Source organism: Nelumbo lutea, chromosome 7, assembly GCF_056320005.1.
Source record: "Nelumbo lutea isolate HS-2025 chromosome 7, American lotus-T2T, whole genome shotgun sequence".
In the NCBI taxonomy this organism is placed as follows: domain Eukaryota; kingdom Viridiplantae; phylum Streptophyta; class Magnoliopsida; order Proteales; family Nelumbonaceae; genus Nelumbo; species Nelumbo lutea.
Window position 1 is genome coordinate 8494351 of NC_142690.1, and position 23535 is coordinate 8517885.

Consider the following 23535-nt stretch of genomic DNA (forward strand, 5'->3'; position numbering starts at 1 on the left):
GGGGTGGTGTTATTTGGGCTTTCTAATTGGGTCCAGCCCAATAGAATCATAAAATGTTCTAAACTGTATTAAAAGCCCAATAGAATCATAAAATTGTCCAAACTATATTAGAAATGACATCAAACCGTCATAAAATAGTTTAGTTTGGTTTGAGAATTTTCCAGACAATAATTTACTGATTTAGTATGAGATCTCCGAACTTCATGGAACCTGCAGTCAACAATGTCTGAAACTCTGCTTTCTAATTCCATTATTTTATATTATATAAAATTTATATAATTATACATAAATATACAGATATTTTATATTATGTATATAAGTGATATAGGCATAATTGATCACCCCATTGGATGATGACACGTGACACACCCTAAAGATAATCTCGTCACCTCGACCTCACCTAAGGGCAACACTGTAACCTTTTGGGGTCATTACTGTAACGACATTTACTATAAGCGTTATGATCTCAGCTGAAGTCTCTTCCCACGTATTAATTATGGAGTAACGCTCAGCCACTAGTGATGTAATCGTTTCTGGTCACGTACCATTTTTTGTGATATAAATTTTTTGGCTAAGTACCTCGTTATTTGATCCGGTGGTGACGTGCCTTGGTGATGAGCTACTTGGTGGCGAACTCTCTAGTGGAGTTGCCTGGTGGCGAACTGCTTGGTGGCGAGCTCCCTGGTGGCGAGCTCCTTGGTGGCGAACTGCCTGGTGGCGAGCTCCCTGGTGGCGAACTGCCTAGTGGCGAGCTCCCTGGTGGCGAGCTCGTCGTTCGACCTGCTCCTAGGCGGCCTGCAACTCAGACGGTGGGGCTCCCTGGTGCAGCGCAACCCGACTACCCCCTGCATGAGGTGATTTCCTCTCCTTTGTAGGCGGCGGGAGCTGAGGGACCTGCGAGAACATCCTTTTTTCCCTCCTCCTTTGTACACGGCAAGAGCTGAGGGACCTGCGAGAACTGAATCAGAGGACCCGGGGGTATTTTCCCAGCGGGGATTCTCCGACGCTTAAGTTAGCATTCTGATTGTAGAGAGCTTTGAAGATGATACTGGAGAAATGAGAAAGAGAGAGAGCAAAGATTACCTCCCTTTTTTCCCATCCCCCATCCTTTGGGGGGTGAGGTCTTTATATACCCGAGTCCTCGCGGGTTAGGTGGTTGAAAAGCCTCCAAAAGGTAAGACTTGTCACATCCCGTCAGAACCGGGGTACGGTGGTGAACTCCTTGAGGTCGTCAGACTGGCGCTTGTGTCAGGCGGCGGGTCGATATCTGGGCTAGGTTGTCAGGTCGGCACCTGTGTCAATCGGCAGGTCGTGTCGAGGCCAGGTTGTCAGGCAGGAGATCTTCCTGAGATACGCCAAACTACTCCTGTACCGAGCTACCGTACAAGTGGCGAGTTGCCCGGGGGAGCTATGACGAACTGCTTGTGGCGAGCTCTGCGGAGCTGCCTGGCTCTTTGGCGAGCTCTTTGGTGAGCTACCGAACTCGTGGGGTATGCATGCCGAGTTTATCAGTGGGTGTCTTCTGGGCGGCTAAGTCGGATCATGTGCTAAGTTGATCTAGGTCGGCCAGGTCGCACAGGCCATGCTCAGGTCGCGCCAGGTCGCGCAAGCCGCGCTCAGGTCGCGCCAGGCCGCGTGCAGGCCGACCGAACCGGTGCTCAGGTGGGTCACCAACTTGGTAAGTTGTTGCCTGGGTGTTTGTCTAGTTGTTACGAAGTGCCACGTGTCGCAATTTCACTGGAGGGCCAAATCTGCCCTCATCAACTAGGATCTCGCCCGAGTAACCATTGCATTCATAACCTTGATTCATAGGATCGTTACCTTTCGCCCACTGCTAGGCCCCTGGGCAACTCCGACTATAAAAGGGCATCATAGCCAAAGGTACAGACTCTTACACACTACTCACGTTCTCTTCTTTTACTCTCTTACTATGACCTCAACTATCTTATAACCTTCGGCTAACTTGATCATCGGAATTCTCACTCCTAAGGCTACTCCGAGGGCCTTTAATGTCTTTTGGGTCTTTGCAAGTGGGACTCTCGACCACTTGACTTCATAAATTATTAAGCTGCCCTTAACTCCAAATTTAGCAAAAATAACAAGTTTATGTACCGATCAAATTCTGATGTTGCCAAATCCCATCCGAATTTGGACCGAGATCACAATCCTAATTCAAGCTATCTGATTTGAACCATCCAAAAGATGGTCATTATGGGGCTAGAAGATCTGATTAGTAGGTTATTAATTCCTTGAACAAAAGAGGAAAGTGGGATATATAATAAATCAAGCCCATTATAAGAGGATTAAGAAAACATTACCTCATTGTTTGTGTACCAAGGATACCATGACGTATTTACTAGAAGTTGAAGCTTATTCAGAGAATACTTGGTTGAAGTTACAGGAACTCTACCATCTACGTCGCCACTGCAATAAATATACTGAGAACTTAAGAAATATTCTGACAAAAGGTAGAATGAGAATATTTTAAATGACATGTGTCAGTAAATTTTCAATTAACATGCTTACAACATTGTGCCTATTCATCTAGACTGGACTTAAATAAAGTTCGATTATACTTCTAAAGATCAAGGGTTTTTATTGTTCAGTTTACCCTTAGAAATTATAATTTCACCGTACAATTGGGTGTAGGTGCTAGCTCGGAATTGATGTTAATTTACGGACAAATATGAATATTATAGGTGAAGGCATTTATAATTTTGAATTATTATAGATATACAGTTTAATTCAGAATTCTTATGATCCAACATTTTTTTTATATTTGCACAACGCCCACCATCTTCAGAGCGTTCGATATTAGGTACTTTGACAGTATGATTATGTACAGTTTAAAGCTTTGTATTTTGTATTTTCTAAACCTGTATTTATATCGTACATATTTGTATTATTACTCTTCCCAAACTGAGTTTGGAAGGAATAGAAATACAAATACCTACAGTGCAAAACCTATTATTTCTTATTTATTATAGGCTTCAGTAATTCATCTTGTTCTGTTTGGACCTTCATGAAGAATCAAGTGGAACCCTTTTGATATAGATCTAGGAGACAAGTTGAAGACACATCAATTGGACCCAGATCGATCGTCAAAATTGCTTAGATCTTATTAATTTTTAAAGAAAATAAGGCTCAGTTTGGAAGGAGTATAAAAGCAAATATGTATTTGCACAGTATATATTTACATTTTGCATTTATACTCCTTCCAAACTGAGCCTAAGGAAACTTCTTCTTTACCTGAAAACCAAAACCCGAATTCCTTCAGCCATAAGCTCCTGTAAGAGGGGAAGAACTGTTGATGCACTGTCTGACCAGTTGCTGTATATTTCGTGGCTGCGGTTTTTCTGAATTCCGTTAAAAAGCTCAAGTTGTGGAAAGAAGAAAGAGAAGAACAAATGATCAGCACAATTAAGTACTGGTTTCCTTTCTGTTACTTACTTGCAGGGTCGCCATTTGTATTTGAGTTTGGTGATATTGGCATGAAGAGCCTCTTGGACATCTGGATGGTTTAAGTAAGCAATCACATAATAATCGCTGCATGGATCGAATTTCATGAGCTGCAAATTAAAACAAGCAGTCTGTTTAATTGTCTTTTCAAATATTGTTCAAAGGAACTAACAACCAAGTACCAACTCTTCTCTGCTATTAATTTATAATTTGGATATATAACAACGAAGACTGTTGTACAAGTACAACCAATCTTACCGAGGCCATTTTGGGTTTTTCTGTTAGATTGGAAGAGAAACACAGGGGACCATAGATGTTGTAGATATCAATAAAGCCCACATTCATCTCAGCTTCAATGAGACTGTTCAAGCATTTTTCACTCAATTTGGTGGCATTGAAATCGCAGTATGTGTTGATTGCGTTGTTGGTTTCATCGGAAGATAGAGCATGGGTCCAAACATAAGTCCTAAAATTGATATGGACTCAGACCGGTCCGAACATGAATCATCCATTCATAGAATGGACCAAAAGTGGACAAGGCCAAAAGTTCGAACAAGCCCGCTGGTCCGTTCATTTTTGTTTGAATTTTGAACGTTGAAGGCTTGAAGCATGGAAACTTTCGAAGGCTAGTTCGGTGCCTCCATCGCTCCATCTCAAAGTCTTGCCGGTGGTATTTTGTTTGAAGCTTCGGACGAACTCTGGCGGCATTTCCCTCTCTTCAGCGATCTTCCTCTCGCCCTTAACCTGCACACCTCCCACCTCTCCATCTATGCACTCCACCACCGCCGTCTCCGCCACTACCACCTGACACTCCACTGACAGGCTGGCCTCCACCTCTCTTCCGACCACTGGCCCTTTTTTCTGAGTTCTAGGCCGTAGGTTCGTAGGCCGTGAGGGTGTCTTCCAAAGAGTCGATGCACTACAACAGCAGGCTGATCACCTGACACTTTCCTGGTTTGTGATGAAGCTACAGGCGTCACAGACAGGGCACCAATTTGATGTGCAATTATCGTTACCATTTCTGTGAAAACCAGAGAAACCAGAGAGAGAAACAAAGAGAAGGTGGTTGTTGTGTTTGTGAGATTGGGAGCTTTCAGTTGTGGTCCTTGTCGGATTTAAGGAGGTGGGGAGCTGGAGCTAGAGGTCTGAGGGCTTCGCTTTATAATAAGCGATGCCATAGGCTACGGCTGAGATTTCTCCAAATTTGTAAGGATGGATGACGGGATATTATCGGGTAGGGGGCAAAGTTTTCAGCCTTCCAGGGTCTTACGTGGTTTGGAAGGAATGTTGCTTTACCAAAACTCTTAACCAATGAAAAGACGACACGTACGTGTTGAGAGGCTGCCATCCGTTGATTGTAGTTATTATTTCATAGTGACCGCTGTGGACTCTTACGGACTGTGAGTAGGGAAAACATTTAATATGGACTGGATTAGATCCAATCCGGTCCATTTACATTTTAATTGGATTGGACTAGATCCGGTTTGTATGAGGTTTGGATTAGATTTGGTTCAGCCCATTTATAAATGGATCAATATTGGACTGGACCAGATTGGACCAAATCCTGTCCAATTGACAGCCCTACTATATAGTATATACTACTTGTGTCGTAATAACCCACAAGAATATTAAGAATATTTGTCTGAGAGAGAGAGAGTACCATGATCCCTTTGAGATTGATGGTGTTGTTTGGTGCAATCTTGTTATGCAGCAGAATGGTATGAGCAAGTTGAGGAACTTAGTGGCCAGCATAGCTCTCTCCAGCTATATAGAAATCCCTGGTCTTGTATTCTGGGAATCTCTCCAACCAATTGACCAAGAAAACATAGTTATCTTGGGCTGTGTTTCCATCTCCTCTTGTATTGTAATCAGATGTCTTGTTCGAGTATGAAAACCCTACCCCCGCTGGAGACTCCAAGAACACTACATTGGCCACTACAAAGAAAAAAAAAAGCCAGAAAGAAGAAAAACAAAACGAAATTCAAGATCAAGATTACCATGCATCTTCTGAAGAAAGAAGCCTATGATCCAGAGCTTGGGGATCTCCCTTGTCATTCATCGGGAAATCCCATAGATATCCATGCAGAAGCTGAGTTGTGGTCTTTTAGCATCCCTGGAATATGGAGGTGCAGGATCAAACCCGCATATACTGGTTCTTCATGATAAGGTCAGTGGACCCTCTTAATTAATTCTTAATGCCCTTGTAAGCTCAGTATTTTGGAAGGAGTACCAATACATACAGTTAATATACATACAAAATACAAGGATTTGCATTCTACATATACTTATATTTATACTTCTTCCAAACTGAGCCTAAAATGGAAAAAGATTGAAAAAGAAAATAACTCAACCTCTATTCCATGAATAATGATTTTCGTAGAGTGTTTTGCCATCACTGTGAACTCGGAATGGACCAAGCTCCTCCATTGCTCCATATGCAAGTGAAGAACAACCAGGTCCTAGACAGAGATCAAACACCCAGAAACAGATATATTACTACTAGAATTAATAATACAGCTCACTATTTTGAAATTATTATTTCTGCAAAAATCGGACCGGACAAGATGGTCAGACCAGAAAAACCGGGATCTATTTTACTCCAGAACTGTTATTTCCCCAAAAACTGATGATTTAGTCAAAAAACCACTGATTAAGGTGCTCAAACCGTTCGATCGGTTTTTATTTATTTTTTATTTTTTTGTTAGAACGGGCCATCCGTTTGATTTGAACGATCGAACTATTCGACCCGAAAACTAGACCCTTGACCAGTTCATTATCCTGTCCGATTTTAAAAACCTTGGAAAGTATGTACCCTAAAACCCACCTCGTTTTGACATGAAGCGATCTAGCTAGGGATCCCTCATGAATAATTCCCCACACCCAAGAAGAGCCCCCCACTGAAGATCAAATTTCCATGTTTTACAAGTTTAAATATTACAAAGAAAATGGATGACATAACTGACATACCCATTTGAAACTTGAAAGAAAGAGAAGATAGAGGAAGATTAAGATCAAAGTACCTCCATTGAGCCAAAGAAGTAGAGGTTTGGACTTGGCATCCTGAGCTTCAGCAAAGTAATAGAAAAGAGCCCGCCCGGCTGATTCATCGACCGTGACATAACCTCCATGCTGCTTGAACCCAACAGGGGGCTGTCCGGGCAACCTCTCTATCATATCCTTCTCCTTCAACCCTTCCTGTGGAAGGACTTTTGCTTCAGTAATGATTTGGGTCATCTTCATCATCTCATTACTGGTCAAGTCGATACCAGCTGTTTTTCCCTGGAACTTTGCTTTATAAAGACTGGCAAGAGCATCTGCTTGCCTTCCGTGGCTTTGAGCAACGAGGCATGAGAGATAGAGAAGAAAGAAAATAACAAGACCAGTCTTCATCTTCTATCCTCTTATCTCAAGCTTCATGAGTATGAAACTTTTTCATAATAGAGAACTCTTTATATGTTTCAAAGACTTTTCTGGGTTCACATTTCTAAGTCTTCTTAACCATCAGATCCGATCAAATTTAGTTATTACGACATTTCACAATCATTCCCAATAAATGCTCCTGTAAAACCATCCACAAGTTGCTGAACCGTTGAACCAAGTTTTTGTCCATATTCAGTTTAAACGGGCTGGGGTTGCATGTTTCACACAACTCAGGTTGTAAAGTTTTTACTTCTTTGTTAGAGAAGTCAAGGCAAGCAGCTCCTATCTTATGATGATAAGCTTCATTCCAAAATTTCCAAAATGATGGCAATACAGTGCAGAGACCGGAAATTGGCAAACATGCCCATGCTCAATTGGGTGATGACTTCTCTACAAGAATGGAATGATGATAGACCTCATTCAAAAGGGCCGAAGTAGACATTCAGTTTAATTTTTATTTTCTTTTAATGAACAAATCAAATGAACACAATAATCTGATACTACACATCTCATACATGGCGGGTCTCACTTGTATGGTAGATCGATCCCATGGCGGGTCTCACTTGTATGGTAGATCGATCCCGGTCTCATGGTCAGATGTACAGTGTTAAATCTTGTTAATAGGGTGTTGAAATGTGTTTTATTGACAGGTTGCTTTGGTTTTGATGTAGATTATAAATATTAAAATTGATTATTTGATTATACTAGTCCAAAGTTAATTTGCCTTCTTTTACACTGGATGGTGCTATAATCTTGGAAAAGAAATTTTGGTGGGGCCATTCGAACTTGGATGAGGAAGTTGATGAATTCAACAAAAGTTTGGTCTTGAATAATTAGGTTAATTAGTAATTGGCTGGATCTGTGAGATTTTCTGTGGCATCTATGAACGAATAATTCAAGTTAGCAGGATAAAAAAAAATTGCAGACCTTCACATCAAAAATTTAAGAACTGAAAGCAATTTGCTAGACCCCAGAACAGCCACTCATGTTAGTTTCTCATGCAAAAAGTTCTATCTTTCCGAAGACTTTCTTTTACATGTGCGTGATGTTTACTTGGTTTAATTGAATCCACAAATTTATAACTTATTATTATTTGTTTAAGAAAGCCCACGCCACAGTGATCAGGAATTCTTGGAAAAATGACAAAACAATTAATGGAATTTTCCTGGTGTTTATGCTTAGGGTAAGACCGATTCTTAACAAAATGATCTCCCCCTTTCATCCTCACGGTTCTCACATCATCATCACAGCCCTTATTCATGGGAGATATTCTCAATCCACAACTGCAATGAACTCTGAGGGAAGTGTGATGACAAAATCTCAATTCCATTTTTTTTTTTTTTGAAAATTCCCTTAGGCAAATTCATTCAACAAATTACTCAATTATATAATAGATTCCAGATTAAGAATCAGGAGGTAGAGACGAAGTTACAAAAAAAGGACAGGAAAGAGCATGCTTGGCAAGATAATGTGCATCTCGATTACAAGATCGAGGGAAAAAAGTAATTGAGTAAGAGGGAAGGTAAAGAAGATATCACTTTCAATTCAAAATGAGAGTGTGAATATTCCATGGAGGTGTAGATGAATCCTCCAACAAGAGATGAATAACAGATTTTGCATCACCTTTGTTAGTGTATTCTATCAAAATTAGTTTCATTATCTCCTTCCTTCTAGGAGATAGCTGTACATATCTTATCTTCTCTTCTTTCCTTATTGTATCCTCTTTAGGTCACCGATCTTGTCTCCTTATTGTATCCCTATTATAATTAGCTCTATTATAAATAGAGTTGTAGCCTATTGAATAAATATATAAAAGAGAAACTATTATCTTCTCCATCCATCCTTCTTGGTTCGTATCATGGTATCAGAGCCTGTGATACTTTATCGGATCCGTCCCTCCACTTGAGCTTCGCTGGTGCCCTCTCATGAGTGCACACTGTCGTTGCACCGGTTATCGTAGCACCTCGGGTTGAAGGCTAGCTCCCTCACATAACCACCCGTCGTGATCGCCGTCCTATACACGACTTCTGATGCAGTAGAAAATTGAGATTCGTATTTGCTTCTTCTTCTTCAACCCCGAAAGCAGAAGCAGGGTAATCTGGAGGTTGCCATCTGGTGCACGGAAGCTTGTCGATCTAGCTTTGAGGATAATCACGAAAAGCGCCCAGTTGTTATTCTCGTCTGTGTTTCACAAGGGTATTCCTGCTCTGCCGCCCGATATAGAGGTAAACAGAGAACTCGACGGAACCGACGACTGAAGCTTGAATCCTCAGCCTTCCAAGTCTGCGACCAGAGCGACGGAACCAACAACTCCTCTGCTCTGGTTGGTTGCGGAACAAGCTTGGATCCTCTGTCCTCCGTCTTCCAAGTCTGTGACCAAACCAACGATTCCTCTGCTCTGCTCCATTCGGAACCGACGACTCCTCTGCTCCGGTTGGCCGCGGAACAAGCTTGGATCCTCTATCCTCCGTCTTCCAAGTCTGCGACCAGACCAACGATTCCTCTGCTCTGCTCCGGTTGGCTGCAAGCTTGGATCCTCTGCGACCAGACCAACGGCCGGCGAACGAGATCTTATCGGAAGCAAGGTCATCGAGGTAGATATCCCAGAGGGTGACCCAATCCGAATCAGGAGCTCCTTACTCTTGACGCCGATCAACTTCTTCATCTGGTGGTTTTCCACGAAGGCGATAATGTGTTGCGTTCTTCCTCCTTAAGCCAGACGAGCCCGGCTTCCCTGTTGTAGCCCACCTCTTCCGTGCTGTCCAGCGGCAACAGACTCAGGGGCAGTAACAACCCTAGGCTGGCTACAACACAAGCCCAACCCGAACAAGAGGTCACTCATCAGTGGGTCTCGTAGTAAGCCACTGTTTCAGAAAACAGTCGGATCTGAACCGACCTGAGCATTAAGCGCAAGACCTCAGGCAGCGACATCTCCTCCAAAAGCTCCAGTGATTTCTTCTTGCAGAGAGCATATCCACTTTCTCTCTGTAATTCTCAATTGCTTGACTCGCCATTGTTGTTGTCCGAGTTGGTCGCTAAGGCTTAGTTGGGGGAAGACAAAAACAAAATTAACTGAAGAAAGCAAGAAAAGGAACACGGGTCTGAGCCTGAGCCTGAGCAAGAGCCCTAGGTCTACTTTATTTCTTTTCCCGTGATTTGCGTTGCTCCAGATTTTTGTGTTTCTCCTCATGGATTCATTTGAAGCTGCTCAACATATCTCTCATCCCATCACTATTACCTTCGATGGCTCAAATTATGATTTATGGTCTCAGGAGATGTGCAGTTTTCTCAAGGGACGTCTTCTATGGCGATATGTGACAGGTGAGATTCCCAAACCTACTAAAATTGCTGATGAAACAGAAGATAAATTTGTTGAACGAGTAGAAAAATGGGATGGGAAAAATCATCAAATATTGACCTGGTTTTGCAATACTTGTATTGCAAGCATCAAGTTGGAATTTCGCAGATATGACTCTTCTAAAGAGGTATGGGATTTCTTACAAGATCGTTATTCTATTTCTGATGATGTGCATCAGTTTCAGCTCTATAGGCTTCTTCACCATATGAAGCAACAACTTGAACAGACCATTCACAACTATGTCTCTGAATTATAAGTTCTTTGGGATCAGTTAGCACAGTGTGAACCTGAATGGGATAGTACCTCTGTAGCTACTACTTATTCCAAGCTTCGCGATCACCAACGTGTTTGGCATCTTCTGATGACTCTCAGGGATGAGTATGAACCTATTAGCGGTACTCTACTTCATTGTAGCCCATTGCCTTCTATTGAAGTTGTGATCAAAGATTTGCTCTCTAAAGAAACTCGTCTAAAAACACTCCGAGATGAACGATCCTTACTATCTAGTGATGTTGTTCTTGCTACTCCGGGTACGTCTGCTACTTCTTCAACTAAATCTTCTAAACGGACTTTTTGCAATTACTGCAAGAAGACTGGTCACACTATTTCTAAGTGCCGCCGCTTGCAAGCCAAAAAGGCGTCTGGACATAAGTCCTCATCCATGGATTCTTAGGCTTTGAGTTCTACTGCAGCTGCTACCATAGAGAATTCTTCTGATAACACCTCTCCAAAATTTTCTCTTAGAGAACTCCAATCTCTTCTTCACCAGCTCCAACCTGATTCTGGTATGCCTTCAAATTCAGTATTGTCCGTCACTCCAGGTACTACCTCATCATGGTATTTTGATTCTGCCTGTTGCAATCATATGACATCCAATTCATCACTGTTTACTTCCAAGTCACATCCTTCTATTGCACCAATTGTTCATACTGCTCATAGTTCCACCTTAACTGTCAAAAGTGAAGGCACTGTTTTAACATCTCGTTTGTCACTTCCTAACACTTTTTTGGTACCTAAATTATCTCTAAATCTTATATCTGTTGGACAATTATGCGAACTTGGTTTTGAACTATATTTCTCAAGTCGTGGTTGTATTGTGTAGGATCAACGGACAGGGAAGATCATTGGGACATGCCGTAAGGTTAGGAGACTGTTTGAGCTATCATCTCTTGCTGTTGTTGTTACCTCTAGTGTCTGGCATTCTCGTCTTGGTCACATTTCTACCTCTAAATTAGGATCTTTAATTTTTAATGGATGTTTGGGTCCTGTTAAAACAACAGACTTTGATTGTGTTTCATGTCCTCTTTCAAAGCATCATGCTTTGCCTTTTACTATAAGTGATTCTGTTTCTTCTGCACCTTTTGATCTTATCCATTCTGATATTTGGGGCCCTTCGCCTCATAATACCATGGGTGGTTCGCGTTATTTTGTGATCTTCATTGATGATTTCTCCCGATATACATGGATTTACCTCATGTGTAATAAATCTGAATTACCTACAATTTATATTCAATTTGCCACCATGATCAAAACTTAGTTTTCCTCTATCATCAAAATTTTTCGCACTGATAGTGCCATGGAATATAGAGATTCTATCCTCACCCAATTTCTTTCACAAAATGGAACTATCATTCATAGATCATGTCCTGGTACCTCTCAACAAAATGGGCGTGCAGAACGAAAACATAGGCATATTCTTGATACTGTTCGAGCTTTTTTAATCTCTTCCTCTTGTCCTGAACGTTTTTGGGGGGAAGCAGCCCTCATTGCTGTTTATACCATCAATCACATTCCTTTTTCTGTTATTGGTAACATTTCTCCTTATGAACGATTGTATGGACATTGCCCTGATTACTAGTTTCTTCGTGTATTTGGTTGTGCTTGTTTTGTTCTATTACAACCTCATGAACATACCAAATTGGAACCAAAAGCACGTCTATGTTGTTTTCTCGGGTATGGTATTGAACATAAAGGATATCGGTGTTGGGATCCTCTTTCCCAACGACTTCGCATATCTCGTCATGTTACCTTTTGGGAACACAAAATGTTTTCCAGTCTCTCCCCATTTCGAGTTACCACGACATCTTCACATTTCTTTACTAATCCTACTATCTCGTTTTTTCCTGATGATTTACTTGCAGATCCGACTACTTCATCTGATAGCTCTAACAGTACTGCACAACCTGCAACCTCTCCTGATGCATCTACCTTGGCTATGGATCCCCCAGCTCTGCCTTCTTCTGAGCTCTTGATTCCTCCTGATGAATTTGACCCTGCTCATTCTAATGCTTCACTTCGTCGCTCTGGTAGGGTCACTAAACATTCCATTATTCTTCATGATTTTCATTGTTATTCTACCATTGTATCTTTATATGAGCCTTGTACCTATCGCGAGGTTAGTACTGACCCTCTATGGCAGAAAGCAATGGAAGAAGAAATTCAAGCTCTTACAAGCACTCATACTTGGGATTTAGTTGACCTGCCTCCAGATAAATCCGTGATTGGTTGCAAATGGGTCTACAAAATCAAGAATCAGGCAGATGGTTCAGTTGAAAGGTATAAAGCTAGATTGGTAGGTAAAGGGTTCACACAGGAGTATGGCATTGATTATGAAGAGACTTTTTCTCCAGTAGCCCGTCTCACTTCTGTTCGCAATCTTATTGCGATTGCTGCAACTAAGCACTAGACATACCAAATTGGAACCAAAAGCACGTCTATGTTGTTTTCTCGGGTATGGTATTGAACATAAAGGATATCGGTGTTGGGATCATCTTTCCCAACGACTTCGCATATCTCGTCATGTTACCTTTTGGGAACACAAAATGTTTTCCAGTCTCTCCCCCATTTCGAGTTACCACGACATCTTCACATTTCTTTACTGATCCTACTATCTCATTTTTTCCTGATGATTTACCTGCCGGTCCGACTACTTCATCTGATAGCTCTAACAATACTGCACAACCTGCAACCTCTCCTGATGCATCTACCTTGGCTATGGATCCCCCAGCTCTGCCTTCTTCAGAGCTCTTGATTCCTCTTGACGAATTCGACCCTGCTCATTCTAATGCTTCACTCCGTCGCTCTGGTAGGGTCACTAAACCTTCCATTCTTCTTCGTGATTTTCATTATCATTCTACCATTGTATCTTTATATGAGCCTTGTACCTATCGCGAGGCTAGTACTGACTCTCTATGGCAGAAAGCAATGGAAAAAGAAATTCAAGCTCTTACAAGCACTCATACTTGGGATTTAGTTGACCTGCCTCCAGATAAATCCGTGATTGATTGCAAATGGGTCTACAAAATCAAGAATCGGGCAGATGGTTCAGTTGAAAGGTATAAAACTAGATTGGTAGCTAAAGGGTTCACACAGGAGTATGGCATTGATTATGAGGAGACTTTTGCTCCAGTAGCCCGTCTCACTTCTGTTCGCAGTCCTATTGCGATTGATGTAGCTAAGCACTGGCAGTTATTTTAGATAGATGTTAAGAATGCTTTTCTCAATGGTGATCTTTCTGAAGAGATTTATATGCAGCCCCCTCCTGGTTATGATCATCTCCCTAATCAGGTTGGTCGTCTCCGTAAGGCTCTATATGGACTTAAGCAAGCGCCTCGAGCATGGTTCTCCAAATTCAAATCTACAGTTTGTCAGTTTGGCTTTCAATCTAGCACTTATGATCATGCCTTGTTCATCCGAAAGACCTCTCAGGGTTGTGTACTTCTCCTCCTTTATGTGGATGACATGATCATTACTGGCAATGATTTGCAGGGCATTTCCGCTCTTAAGACCTTTCTTAGCAAACCGTTTGAAATGAAAGATTTTGGTCGACTAACTTATTTCTTAGGCATTGAGGTCTCCTCTGACCAATCGGGATATTATCTGTCTCAGGCCAAGTATGCCACTGATCTTGTTTCTCGTATAGGACTCACTGATATTAAGACTGTTACCACTCCAATTGAGCTAATTATAATGACCAAGAAGATATTATCTTATCTTCTCTTCTTTCCTTATTGTATCCTCTTTAGGTCACCGACCTTGTCTCCTTATTGTATCCCCATTATAATTAGCTCTATTATAAATAGAGTTGTAGTGTATTGAATAAATATATAAAAGAGAAACTATTATCTTCTCCATCCATCCTTTTTGGTTCGTATCAACCTTCAAAACTTATGGAAGTTAAGCCTAAAGAAATGATAAATTTGATGCTTTCCAAAAGAGTTGTGGCCTCAATAAGCAAAGATAAAGAAACTTCCAAGGGAATGGCACGGGCAAAGAGAAAAACACCATTTGCATTCCAAATCACAACACCAGCTCCTGTAGGATTAGGTGTAGTTGCTCTGTCAGAATTTATTTTGACATAGCCAGCTGGTGGAGGAGTCCAACGAGATTGTTGAACTTGAGTCGTAACAGCAGCATGAGATGCTTGATGAGTGTAGATTTGGAAATCAACTTCATTAAGTTGCATCCGTTGGGTGTGAGCTTTGTGGAGAATGATGTCAGGTCTCCAAACTTGATTTTGAAAGATGAGAACATTACAGGCAAGTCATGTGTTTTAGAGTATAATGAAGAAATTGGTGTAAAGAGGGAGGTGGTTCTCATTGAAGTCTGCAGTCGAGAAATCCACTTAACAATCCATTACATCCAATGGGGATAGGAGTCAAGCTTGAAAGTGAAGTCTGACCCAAACCACACTAAGCAAGTAGTTTGACACTTTGACAATGGAGGAATAGATGCTCCTTGGTGTCACCTGATTGTTCACAAAATGGGCAGAATAAGGTATCAATATGCCGCAAAGCCTTACTGAGTATCGTTCTGATTGGAAGAACATCTTGTAATATACACCAGATGAAAAGCAAAGGTTTAGGACAAATGGTGTTAAGACTCCAAAACTTATTCCATGGTACTTGACCAGAAATGTAGTGTGAAGTAGATGTGCTAGCTTGGTCATCTTTAATTAGATGGTACCCAGAAGATGAGATATACCTACCATGTGGAATAGGGGAGCAAACAAGTTTGTCATTCATTACACTAGCAGCCACTAGAAGTGTGGTAGAGAGGATAGAGGCAATAGTAGCAGCCATTGTTGACTGATCAATCAGCTCTGCTACTTTCATAGGACGAGAAGGCCAATGTTGAATAATAGGGAGGCGGTCATGGGGTAACCAAAGATCTCTCAAGGAATCAAATCCCAATTTCATTGAAGAGGTATCAAGTAGTTGATGATGAACTCCTCAAAAGCGTGGTCTTGGACATTTAGGGCCCATGCTCGTGAGCAGGGATATTCCTTCTGTTTTGCAAGTTTGGATTGGCTCCCATGTGTTAGTACATCTTAGCATTCTTGGGGAACATTTTTCATACTTACAGATATTCTCAATGTATGACTGTAATGTACTGTGAGGCACACTCTATGGAAACCAATGTGAATTCTTACAATCAATTTTATATTTAAATTGGCTGTATATAATTATATATGTATATATTAGACATTATATATATATATATATAAAACATCTGTATATACATTTATAAATGATGTTTATACATATTTTCAATCAATTCTACTCTCAAATGAATCCATAAAGCCCAATGAGAGATGAACATATAAAAATGTATTAATTATTTCTTTCAAACTTGGCCAATCTGCCAACCGAACTAATTGCTGCCCCACTCAACTCGAGCTTGAGCCAATTTGAATTGTGTTGGGTTAAATTCGGGTAGGGCCAGGCCCAAGCTCAACATTGCACCTCTAGGATTTGTGGATTGACCTTTAACCTCACCCAACCCGCTTGATTTGGCCCCTATTACGTATGACCGGTTGGCCAAGTTAAATTGATTAATGGTTCAACAAGTGAGTCATTTGGTTTGTTGATCAATTCAAAATTTTTTTTTTCTGCAACGAGATGGTATGGAGTGAAACATACTAAAAAAATTGTCCAAATGACATGTCAACCAATCCAGGCCATCTAGCTAGCTCAATTGTATGCTGAAATATTACATGCAATTATAGGAAGATTTGAAAACATTAGTCCAAATGACAAAAATTGTCCAGACAACAGGTGAATAAATAACTGAAAGATTTTAAATTAGGTATTTGGTTCAAAAGTAACAAATCCATTATTACACCACAGTTTGATTATTTGTCTTTGGTTTTTGATCCATAAGAAACTATTATTATTATTATTATTATTATTATTATTATTATTATTATTATTATTATTATTATTATACAATATTGGGATATGATACTTTTGGCTCCATTACTTCTAACGTGCTTCGAGGAAATGCTTTAATAAAATCCAGGAAGAGGCTTTCCCCGAAGGAAGTAATTAACAAGTACAAGCGCCCTCAGTGGCTGGTCGCTTGGGACCCGATGGCCCGCTCCTCTCACTGTAGCAAACGTTATGCCACCCTTATACACAACACTATATCCACCAACCTGCAACAAACAAGTGAAATGGCAAATGTAGTTTTTACATGAGAACTGAGAGCAGATTTCAAGGGATAAATCAACTTTATATATATATATATATATATATATATATATATATATATATATATATATATATATGTATGTGTAAAATTGAAATAGAAGTCTTATCTAACTAAGCCAAGTCAATGCATACCAATTCAAGTATTATATTTTTGAGTTACTTTGTTAAGATCATAATCCAAATTAAAACCCTAGCAAGAGTGGTTAATCCCATATAAGGATGTCAATGGATTATGTTAAAATAGTAAATTTGGCTTGACTCACCCCCATAAGGGCTGTCAACAGGTTCTGAAACTTCCTACCTGATCCAATATCCGATTTAAATAAAAATATTTAATTTTATTTAAAAGGTATGAAACAGAGTCGGATTAAATCTTAATTCAATCTAAGATTTCCAAAACCGATCAGATTTGGATTTGGATTTGGATTTGGATTTGGATTTGATAGTCGGGTTAGATTCTAATGTTGCCAAATCCCACCGGAACAACCCTAATTCAAGTGACCCAATCTGAACCATCATTCCCTCAAAAAAAAAAAAAAAAAAAAAATCTGAACCATCATCTAAAATATGGTCTTGGTTTAAAAAAAAAATTGCTTAGTTGGTTACATCAATATTTTAAAAAATCGATCTGGAACTGGTCTGAATGAATCAACCCATGACAACTTGGAAAATAAAAATAATTAAAAAATAATTAAAATAAAAAATGCCTAACATCTGTTGTCGGAGTTAAATGATTTAACGGTCCAACTGTCTGGGCCACCAATTCTCAGCTCTGATCAAGTCAATAATTTTTTGCTAAAAGATGGTTCAGGAGTAAAATAGAACCCATTGTTTTCTAGGCCAAACGGTCCAGTTGTCTGGGTTAAAGGTGTTTGAAAACCAATGGTTACATTAATTCCTTGAACAAAAGGCGTTGTTTAGTAAGTTACATTAATTCCTTGAACAAAAGATGCTGCTCAGTTTGTAAGGAATACAAATGCAAATCTGTATTTTTCTTTTGTATATATTTGTACTGTATATATTTGTATTTGTACTCTTTTCAAACTGAGCTAGGCTACATTAATAATTCTTTGAACAAAAGATGCATGTGTATACTGGTAAATTTTATGGGCCGAGGTCATTTCTTATGCCACGTCGGCCTATTTCATCTCTTATGCCAAGTCAGATTAATGATAATTAGGGTTTTGGTTCAAAATAAAATAATTCCCTGTAAACTCTAATATAATCAAATTAAAAATCCTTATTCATTAATCTCTAATTTACAAACCCCCCAACTAAAACTTACTCTTTGCAACAGAGCTGTAGGGGGAATAGGGAATTCCATCATCCTTATTCCCACCTCCTACCAACTTGATCTAACATTGTACAGCTCATCATGAGATTGGGACCTGCCATGTATGAGATGTGCGGTGTGAGATCATGTTGGCAGGTAGTTGGAATACATTTTTTTGGTAGACAATCCAAACTCTATTAAAAGAGTGTATGTGAGTTGGATATCTTGCCAACAAAACACATTCCTACCAACTTGATCAAACATCACACATCTTATTATGAAATTGGGGCCCACCATAAAAGTCGGACCTATCATGCATGAGGCAAGGTTCAAAATATCGATACGACTGATACACCCTGTATTGAAGCTCATTTCCCTTATTTTTTCATTTTTTTAAACCTGGTTAGAAAGGTTAGTTTAATGACCAAATCAACAAAAACAACTTCCACATCAACAAAATTGTATTGCTTTTACCGATGTGGCATTGATTCTGAAGTAATGACCAAATCTCCACAAATAACATCATTTGTTAATCTAAGTGGCATAAGAGACTACGTGGGCCAATAAAATAAAATTCAGTGTTAGGGTACACTTGCAGCTTTTGTTCAAGGAGCAAAGAAAATCCCTCTAGGGGATAGGTTTATGAAGATACCCAACTAGCTAGTAGGAGAGAAAGAGAGAGAATGTATATCTTTGATATGGCTTCGTTGGTACTTGATTTGTCTTTAAAACCGAAAAAAAAAGTGGTTAATAAATATTTTTTTGATATTTGTTGACAATTAGACACCACATAAGGGAAACGGTAAATAAAGACCTTTATGTTAAAAGAACCTTTAAAATAAAGTTTTTTCAATGATTGACTTGCATGTAAATCAAGACAAATATTTATAAAATAAATAAATTTACTAAATAGCATAATGGAAATATATTCACACATAACGTTGACTTAATATATTTATTGAATAAACGGAAACCATATCAAACACGCTATGCATGTGTATTATAAGATGATTAGGAAAAGGTTAATTACCTCATTGTTTGTGTGCCAAGGATACCATGACGTATTTACTCGAAGTTGAAGCTTATTAAGAGAATATCTGGTTGAAGTTACAGGAACTCTAGCATCTATGTCGCCACTGCAATCCATGGAGTGAGAAGTGAGAACCATGTTAATTACCAATTTACCATATTAACAAGATTAATCAAGTTATTTGACTCGAGTATGGGGGCGTACTTATGTTGTATTACCGCTGAAGCCGACGGACGGACTGATAGGATATCTGAGTAGCAGAGACCTAAGTATCCAAATCCTTATTTATTTGTACTCATTTTTTAATTTTATCCTTTTATTGTTTTCATTCATTTCATTTATTTTCTAATCATTGTGTATTTTTTTTATAAATTTTAATTATTTTTAAACATTTTATTCATTTTGATAGTTTTCCCAATTTTTTAATTTCTTTTAATTTTTATAGATTTTATTATTCTTTTAATTATTAAATTTTTAATCATTTTAAATATCCATTATTCATTTAATAATCATTTCATTAATTTTAATCAATTTATTAAATCGTTAAACTAACATTCTCCTTCCCAATGGAAAAAAAGGTCAAGTTGTATTTCTTTGAACTCAGTATTTAGCTTGAGATAATTGATGGTTTACGAAAATAAAAGTATGCGAGTCTCGACCAATACTTTAGGGGCGGTTTGACAATGGCTGAAATTGCAGAACTGAAAGGCTTATTGCTTGCTAAAATAATTAAATAAATAAAATTTTCAACAGTAAAAAGATCTACCCAGTTTCAGTTTCAGATAATAATCAGCCATTAAGGAGCCCACAATTCAGCTGTTATCTAATGGTCCCTTAGGCTCAGTGTGGAAGGAGTACAAATACAAATATGTACTGTATACAGTGCAAAATAATACAAAATACAAGATTTTGCACTCTACAAATTTGCATTTGTACTCCTTCCAAACTGAGCCTCAGTTTATTGATTAATATTTAGTTCTTTAAAGACAAGCATATGTATCAACAGACGGTTTCAGTAGTTCATCTGGGTCTATTTGGACCTTCAAGTGCAAGTGTGGAACCGTTTTGATTTAAAAGATATGACGAAGACCCATCAATTAGATCCAATTAAAGCCTCAAAATTCCTGTTATACCCTACATATGCTTAATAGATCCTATTAATTTTTAAGAGAAATATGAAAGTGCTTTTTACCTGTACACCAAAACGCGAATTCCATTAGCCAAACACTCCTGTAAGAGGGGAAGAACTGTTGATACGCTGTCTGTCCAGTTCATGAATACTTGGCTGCGATTTTTCTCAACTCCATTAAAATGCAGAAGTTGGGAGAAGAAGAAAGAGATCAAATGATCACCACAATTAATTAAATTCAGGGATTTCTTCCTGTTACCTACTGCAGTGTTGCCACTCATATTTGAGTTTGGTGATATTGGCATGAAGAGCCTCTTGGACATGTGGATGGTTTAAGTAAGCAAGCACATAATAGTTGCTGCATGGATCGAAGTTCATGAGCTACAAAACAACGGGTAATCTGTTAAATTTCCTTTTTCAAAACAACAAAATTTTGTTGAAAGAAACTAATTACGTACAACCAACTCTGCTCATCTCTGCTATTAATTTATCATTTGGATGACAATTAAAACTGTTGTACAAGCACAACCTAATCTTACCGAGGCCATTTTGGGTTTTTCTGTTAGATTGGAAGAGAAGCACAGGGGGGCATAGATGTTGTAGACATCAATGAAGTCCACATTCATATCAGCTTCAATAAGACTGTAGACGCATTTTTCACTCGCTTCGGTAGCATTGAAATCACAGTAGGTGTTGATTTTGTTATTGGTTTCATCGGAAGATAGAGCATGGGTCCAAAAATAATCATACATGCCCTTCATGTCAGTTTCATCGTTGATCACTGCATTTCCAATCTACAACAGATCATGCAGACTGTAAATTGATTGTCTAATGGCTCTATATACTATATACTACTTGTGTCGTAATAACCCACAAGAATATTAAGAATATTTGTCTAGAGAGAGAGAGAGAGAGAGAGAGAGAGTACCATGATCCCTTTGAGATTGATGGTGTTGTTTGGTGCAATCTTGTTATGCAGCAGAATGGTATGAGCAAGTTGAGGAACATAGTGGCCAGCATAGCTCTCTCCAGCTATATAGAAATCCCTGGTCTTGTATTCTGGGAATCTCTCCAACCAATTGACCAAGAAAACATAGTTATCTTGGGCTGTGTTTCCATCTCCTCTTGTATTGTAATCAGATGTCTTGTTCGAGTATGAAAACCCTACCCCCGCTGGAGACTCCAAGAACACCACATTGGCCACTACAAAGAAAAAAAAAGCCAGAAAGAAGAAAAACAAAACGAAATTCAAGATCAAGATTGCCATGCATCTTCTACGTACCAAGGGAAAAAGATGCCTGCAGCTATGACCCATGCAGTAGCTGAATGGATCTCTTGATTCCCCTGTACGTAATACCAAAACAAAACAAAAGGGAAAAAGATTGTAAATAAAATACTACTCGACCTCTATTCCATGAATAATGATTCTCGTAGAGTGTTTTGCCATCACTGTGAACACGGAACGGACCAAGCTCCACCATTGCTCCATATCCAAATGAAGAACAACCGGGGCCTTGAAACAGATCAAATACACCAAAAAACATTGAAACTACTCTCATATCGATTACGTATTTATTACTACTAGAATTAACATCAAATTTCATTATTATTTTGAATTATTCTTATTATTGCAATACTACTTATAAATAAATAATAATTAACATTATAATTAGTTTTAAAGGATTAAGGTTACATATTAAATCACCACCAACAATTTGAACTACTACCAATGAAATACCCATAATATAGTAACAAAGAAGTATTAATAAATGACTCACATATTCTTTCTTCTTACATATAGAAGCAAGCTAAGATTGGTTTCACATTGGCACCCCACGGAGATAGGTAGGGATCCGTATATAAGCCCCCACCCTCCAAACCCTTTTAAGAGTCATTAATTTCCATGTCTTACGAGTTTGACAATTACAAGAAAAATGGAGCATATAACTGAAACATCCATAATTTGGAAGAAAAAGGAGAGGAAGATTAAGATCAAAATACCTCCATTGAGCCAAAGAAGTAGAGGTTTGGACTTGGCATCCTGAGCTTCAGCAAAGTAATAGAAAAGAGCCCGCCCGGCTGATTCATCGACCGTGACATAACCTCCATACTGCTTGAACCCAACAGGGGGCTGTCCAGGCAACCTCTCTATCATATCCTTCTCCTTCAACCCTTCCTGTGGAAGGACTTTTGCTTCAGTAATGATTTGGGTCATCTTCATCTCATCACTGGTCAAGTCGATACCAGCTATTTTTCCCTGAAGCTTCTTCTTGTAAAGATTGGCAAGTGCATTTGCTTGACTTGCATGGCTTTGAGCAACAAAGCATGAGAGATAGATCAGAAGAAAGTAAATAACAAGACCAACCTTCATCTTCTATTCTCAATTCTCTCAAGCTTCAATATGAGACGTTTGCATAAGAGAGAGCTATTAATAAATATATGTTTCAAAGTCTTTTTGGTTCAAGTTTCAAAGTCTCCTCACCATTAAATCCGACCGATTTATTAGCTGTTTCATTTCACAATCATTCCCACTAAAAGTCCATGTACAACCATCCACAACCACAAGTTTTGTTGCTGAACCGCGTTTAACCAAGTTTTTGTCAAAATATTCAGTGCGTATGGGATGGGGTTGGATGTCTCATCCAAGTCAGATTGGAAATTTTTTAACAGGAAACCTCTACGAGGCTTCTGTGTTAGAGTAGTCAAGCAGAATCGAAAGTGGAGGGTCTCAGATTTTATGAACTGACAGCAACAAATAATATCTAAATGATTAATTCTAAAGGGCAAATCATTCTCAATCAGGTGAGACTTGAAACTTTAGAAAAAATCTTATATAGAGTAGTTTGGGGTTTTAGAAATGTTTAGAAGAACATTCCGTGAAATTAACTGATGAATGCTCAGCTCCAACAATGGGGATTGGGGGCCGGGAAAACAAGGGTTAGGGGGCAAATGTAATTACTTGGTTGGATAGTGTCTATAATTTACCCTTTTATCTTGGGTCACTTATTAACACGCCTCCAACTCCAATGCTTAATCATAGTTACCAAAACACCCCTGTAATTTGCAAATCATTAAGATTTAAGACACCCTTTAATTTGCAGTCGAGTCATCTATTGTTCTATCTTCTATCCATCAAAAACCATTATTTTCTTTTCTTTTCTGTTTGAATAAGACCACCTGACTCTAAAAATTAGTGAAAAAGCATGGACCTAAAACTTTTCCTCCCCAAAATGCCCATAACAGTTTCCATATTAATTGTTATGATTTTGGCAAATTATAGCTTATTACCATACAACTCTCTTGTTTGATATGGTATGCATTCCTCGTTAGGATCGAGCTTGATTGAAGCTAGAAAAACGAGCTTGAATTTGACTT

General features: G+C 39.0%; 2 protein-coding genes and 1 pseudogene across 3 annotated transcripts; 1 reads left to right on the forward strand and 2 right to left on the reverse strand.

The window, feature by feature from the left end:
- Window positions 1-537: 537 nt before the first annotated feature.
- Window positions 538-6842, reverse strand: LOC148844930 (serine carboxypeptidase-like 40; annotated as a pseudogene). Its single transcript, XR_016102133.1, has 8 exons — window positions 6480-6842; window positions 5811-5918; window positions 5062-5394; window positions 4264-4480; window positions 3718-3925; window positions 3451-3569; window positions 3250-3345; window positions 538-2424 (listed from the first exon to the last, which is right to left on the reverse strand). The product of XR_016102133.1 is annotated as a serine carboxypeptidase-like 40 (transcript).
- A 3225-nt stretch (window positions 6843-10067) lies between these two features.
- On the forward strand, window positions 10068-12923 carry LOC148844931 (uncharacterized). The gene is made up of 5 exons (XM_088954276.1): window positions 10068-10364; window positions 10509-10767; window positions 10930-11246; window positions 11340-11715; window positions 12379-12923. Exons 1-5 carry the CDS (start codon window positions 10068-10070, stop codon window positions 12921-12923), a joined length of 1794 nt encoding a protein of 597 aa, XP_088810402.1.
- Window positions 12924-16285: 3362 nt separating this feature from the next.
- Window positions 16286-22560, reverse strand: LOC148844932 (serine carboxypeptidase-like 40). The gene is made up of 8 exons (XM_088955112.1): window positions 22162-22560; window positions 21566-21673; window positions 21089-21363; window positions 20700-20954; window positions 20420-20541; window positions 20224-20316; window positions 19032-19137; window positions 16286-16673 (listed from the first exon to the last, which is right to left on the reverse strand). The coding sequence occupies exons 1-8, from the start codon at window positions 22529-22531 to the stop codon at window positions 16524-16526; spliced, it is 1479 nt and encodes a 492-aa protein (XP_088811238.1). The 5' UTR covers window positions 22532-22560; the 3' UTR covers window positions 16286-16523.
- Window positions 22561-23535: the final 975 nt, after the last annotated feature.

Bases quoted from the DNA above. Each gene is read 5' to 3' on its own strand.
- LOC148844931 (XM_088954276.1), top strand. From the start codon at position 10,068: ATGGATTCATTTGAAGCTGCTCAACATATCTCTCATCCCATCACTATT. The intron at 10,768-10,929 runs GTACGTCTGCTA...GTTCTACTGCAG, and splicing joins TGTTGTTCTTGCTACTCCGG to CTGCTACCATAGAGAATTCT. The intron at 11,716-12,378 runs GTAATAAATCTG...ATTTACTTGCAG, and splicing joins TACATGGATTTACCTCATGT to ATCCGACTACTTCATCTGAT.
- LOC148844932 (XM_088955112.1), bottom strand. From the start codon at position 22,531: ATGAAGGTTGGTCTTGTTATTTACTTTCTTCTGATCTATCTCTCATGC. The intron at 19,138-20,223 runs GTAAAAAGCACT...CATGGATTGCAG, and splicing joins ATTCGCGTTTTGGTGTACAG to TGGCGACATAGATGCTAGAG. The intron at 16,674-19,031 runs GTAATTAACCTT...TGTTTGTTGCAG, and splicing joins CTTGGCACACAAACAATGAG to GTTGGTGGATATAGTGTTGT.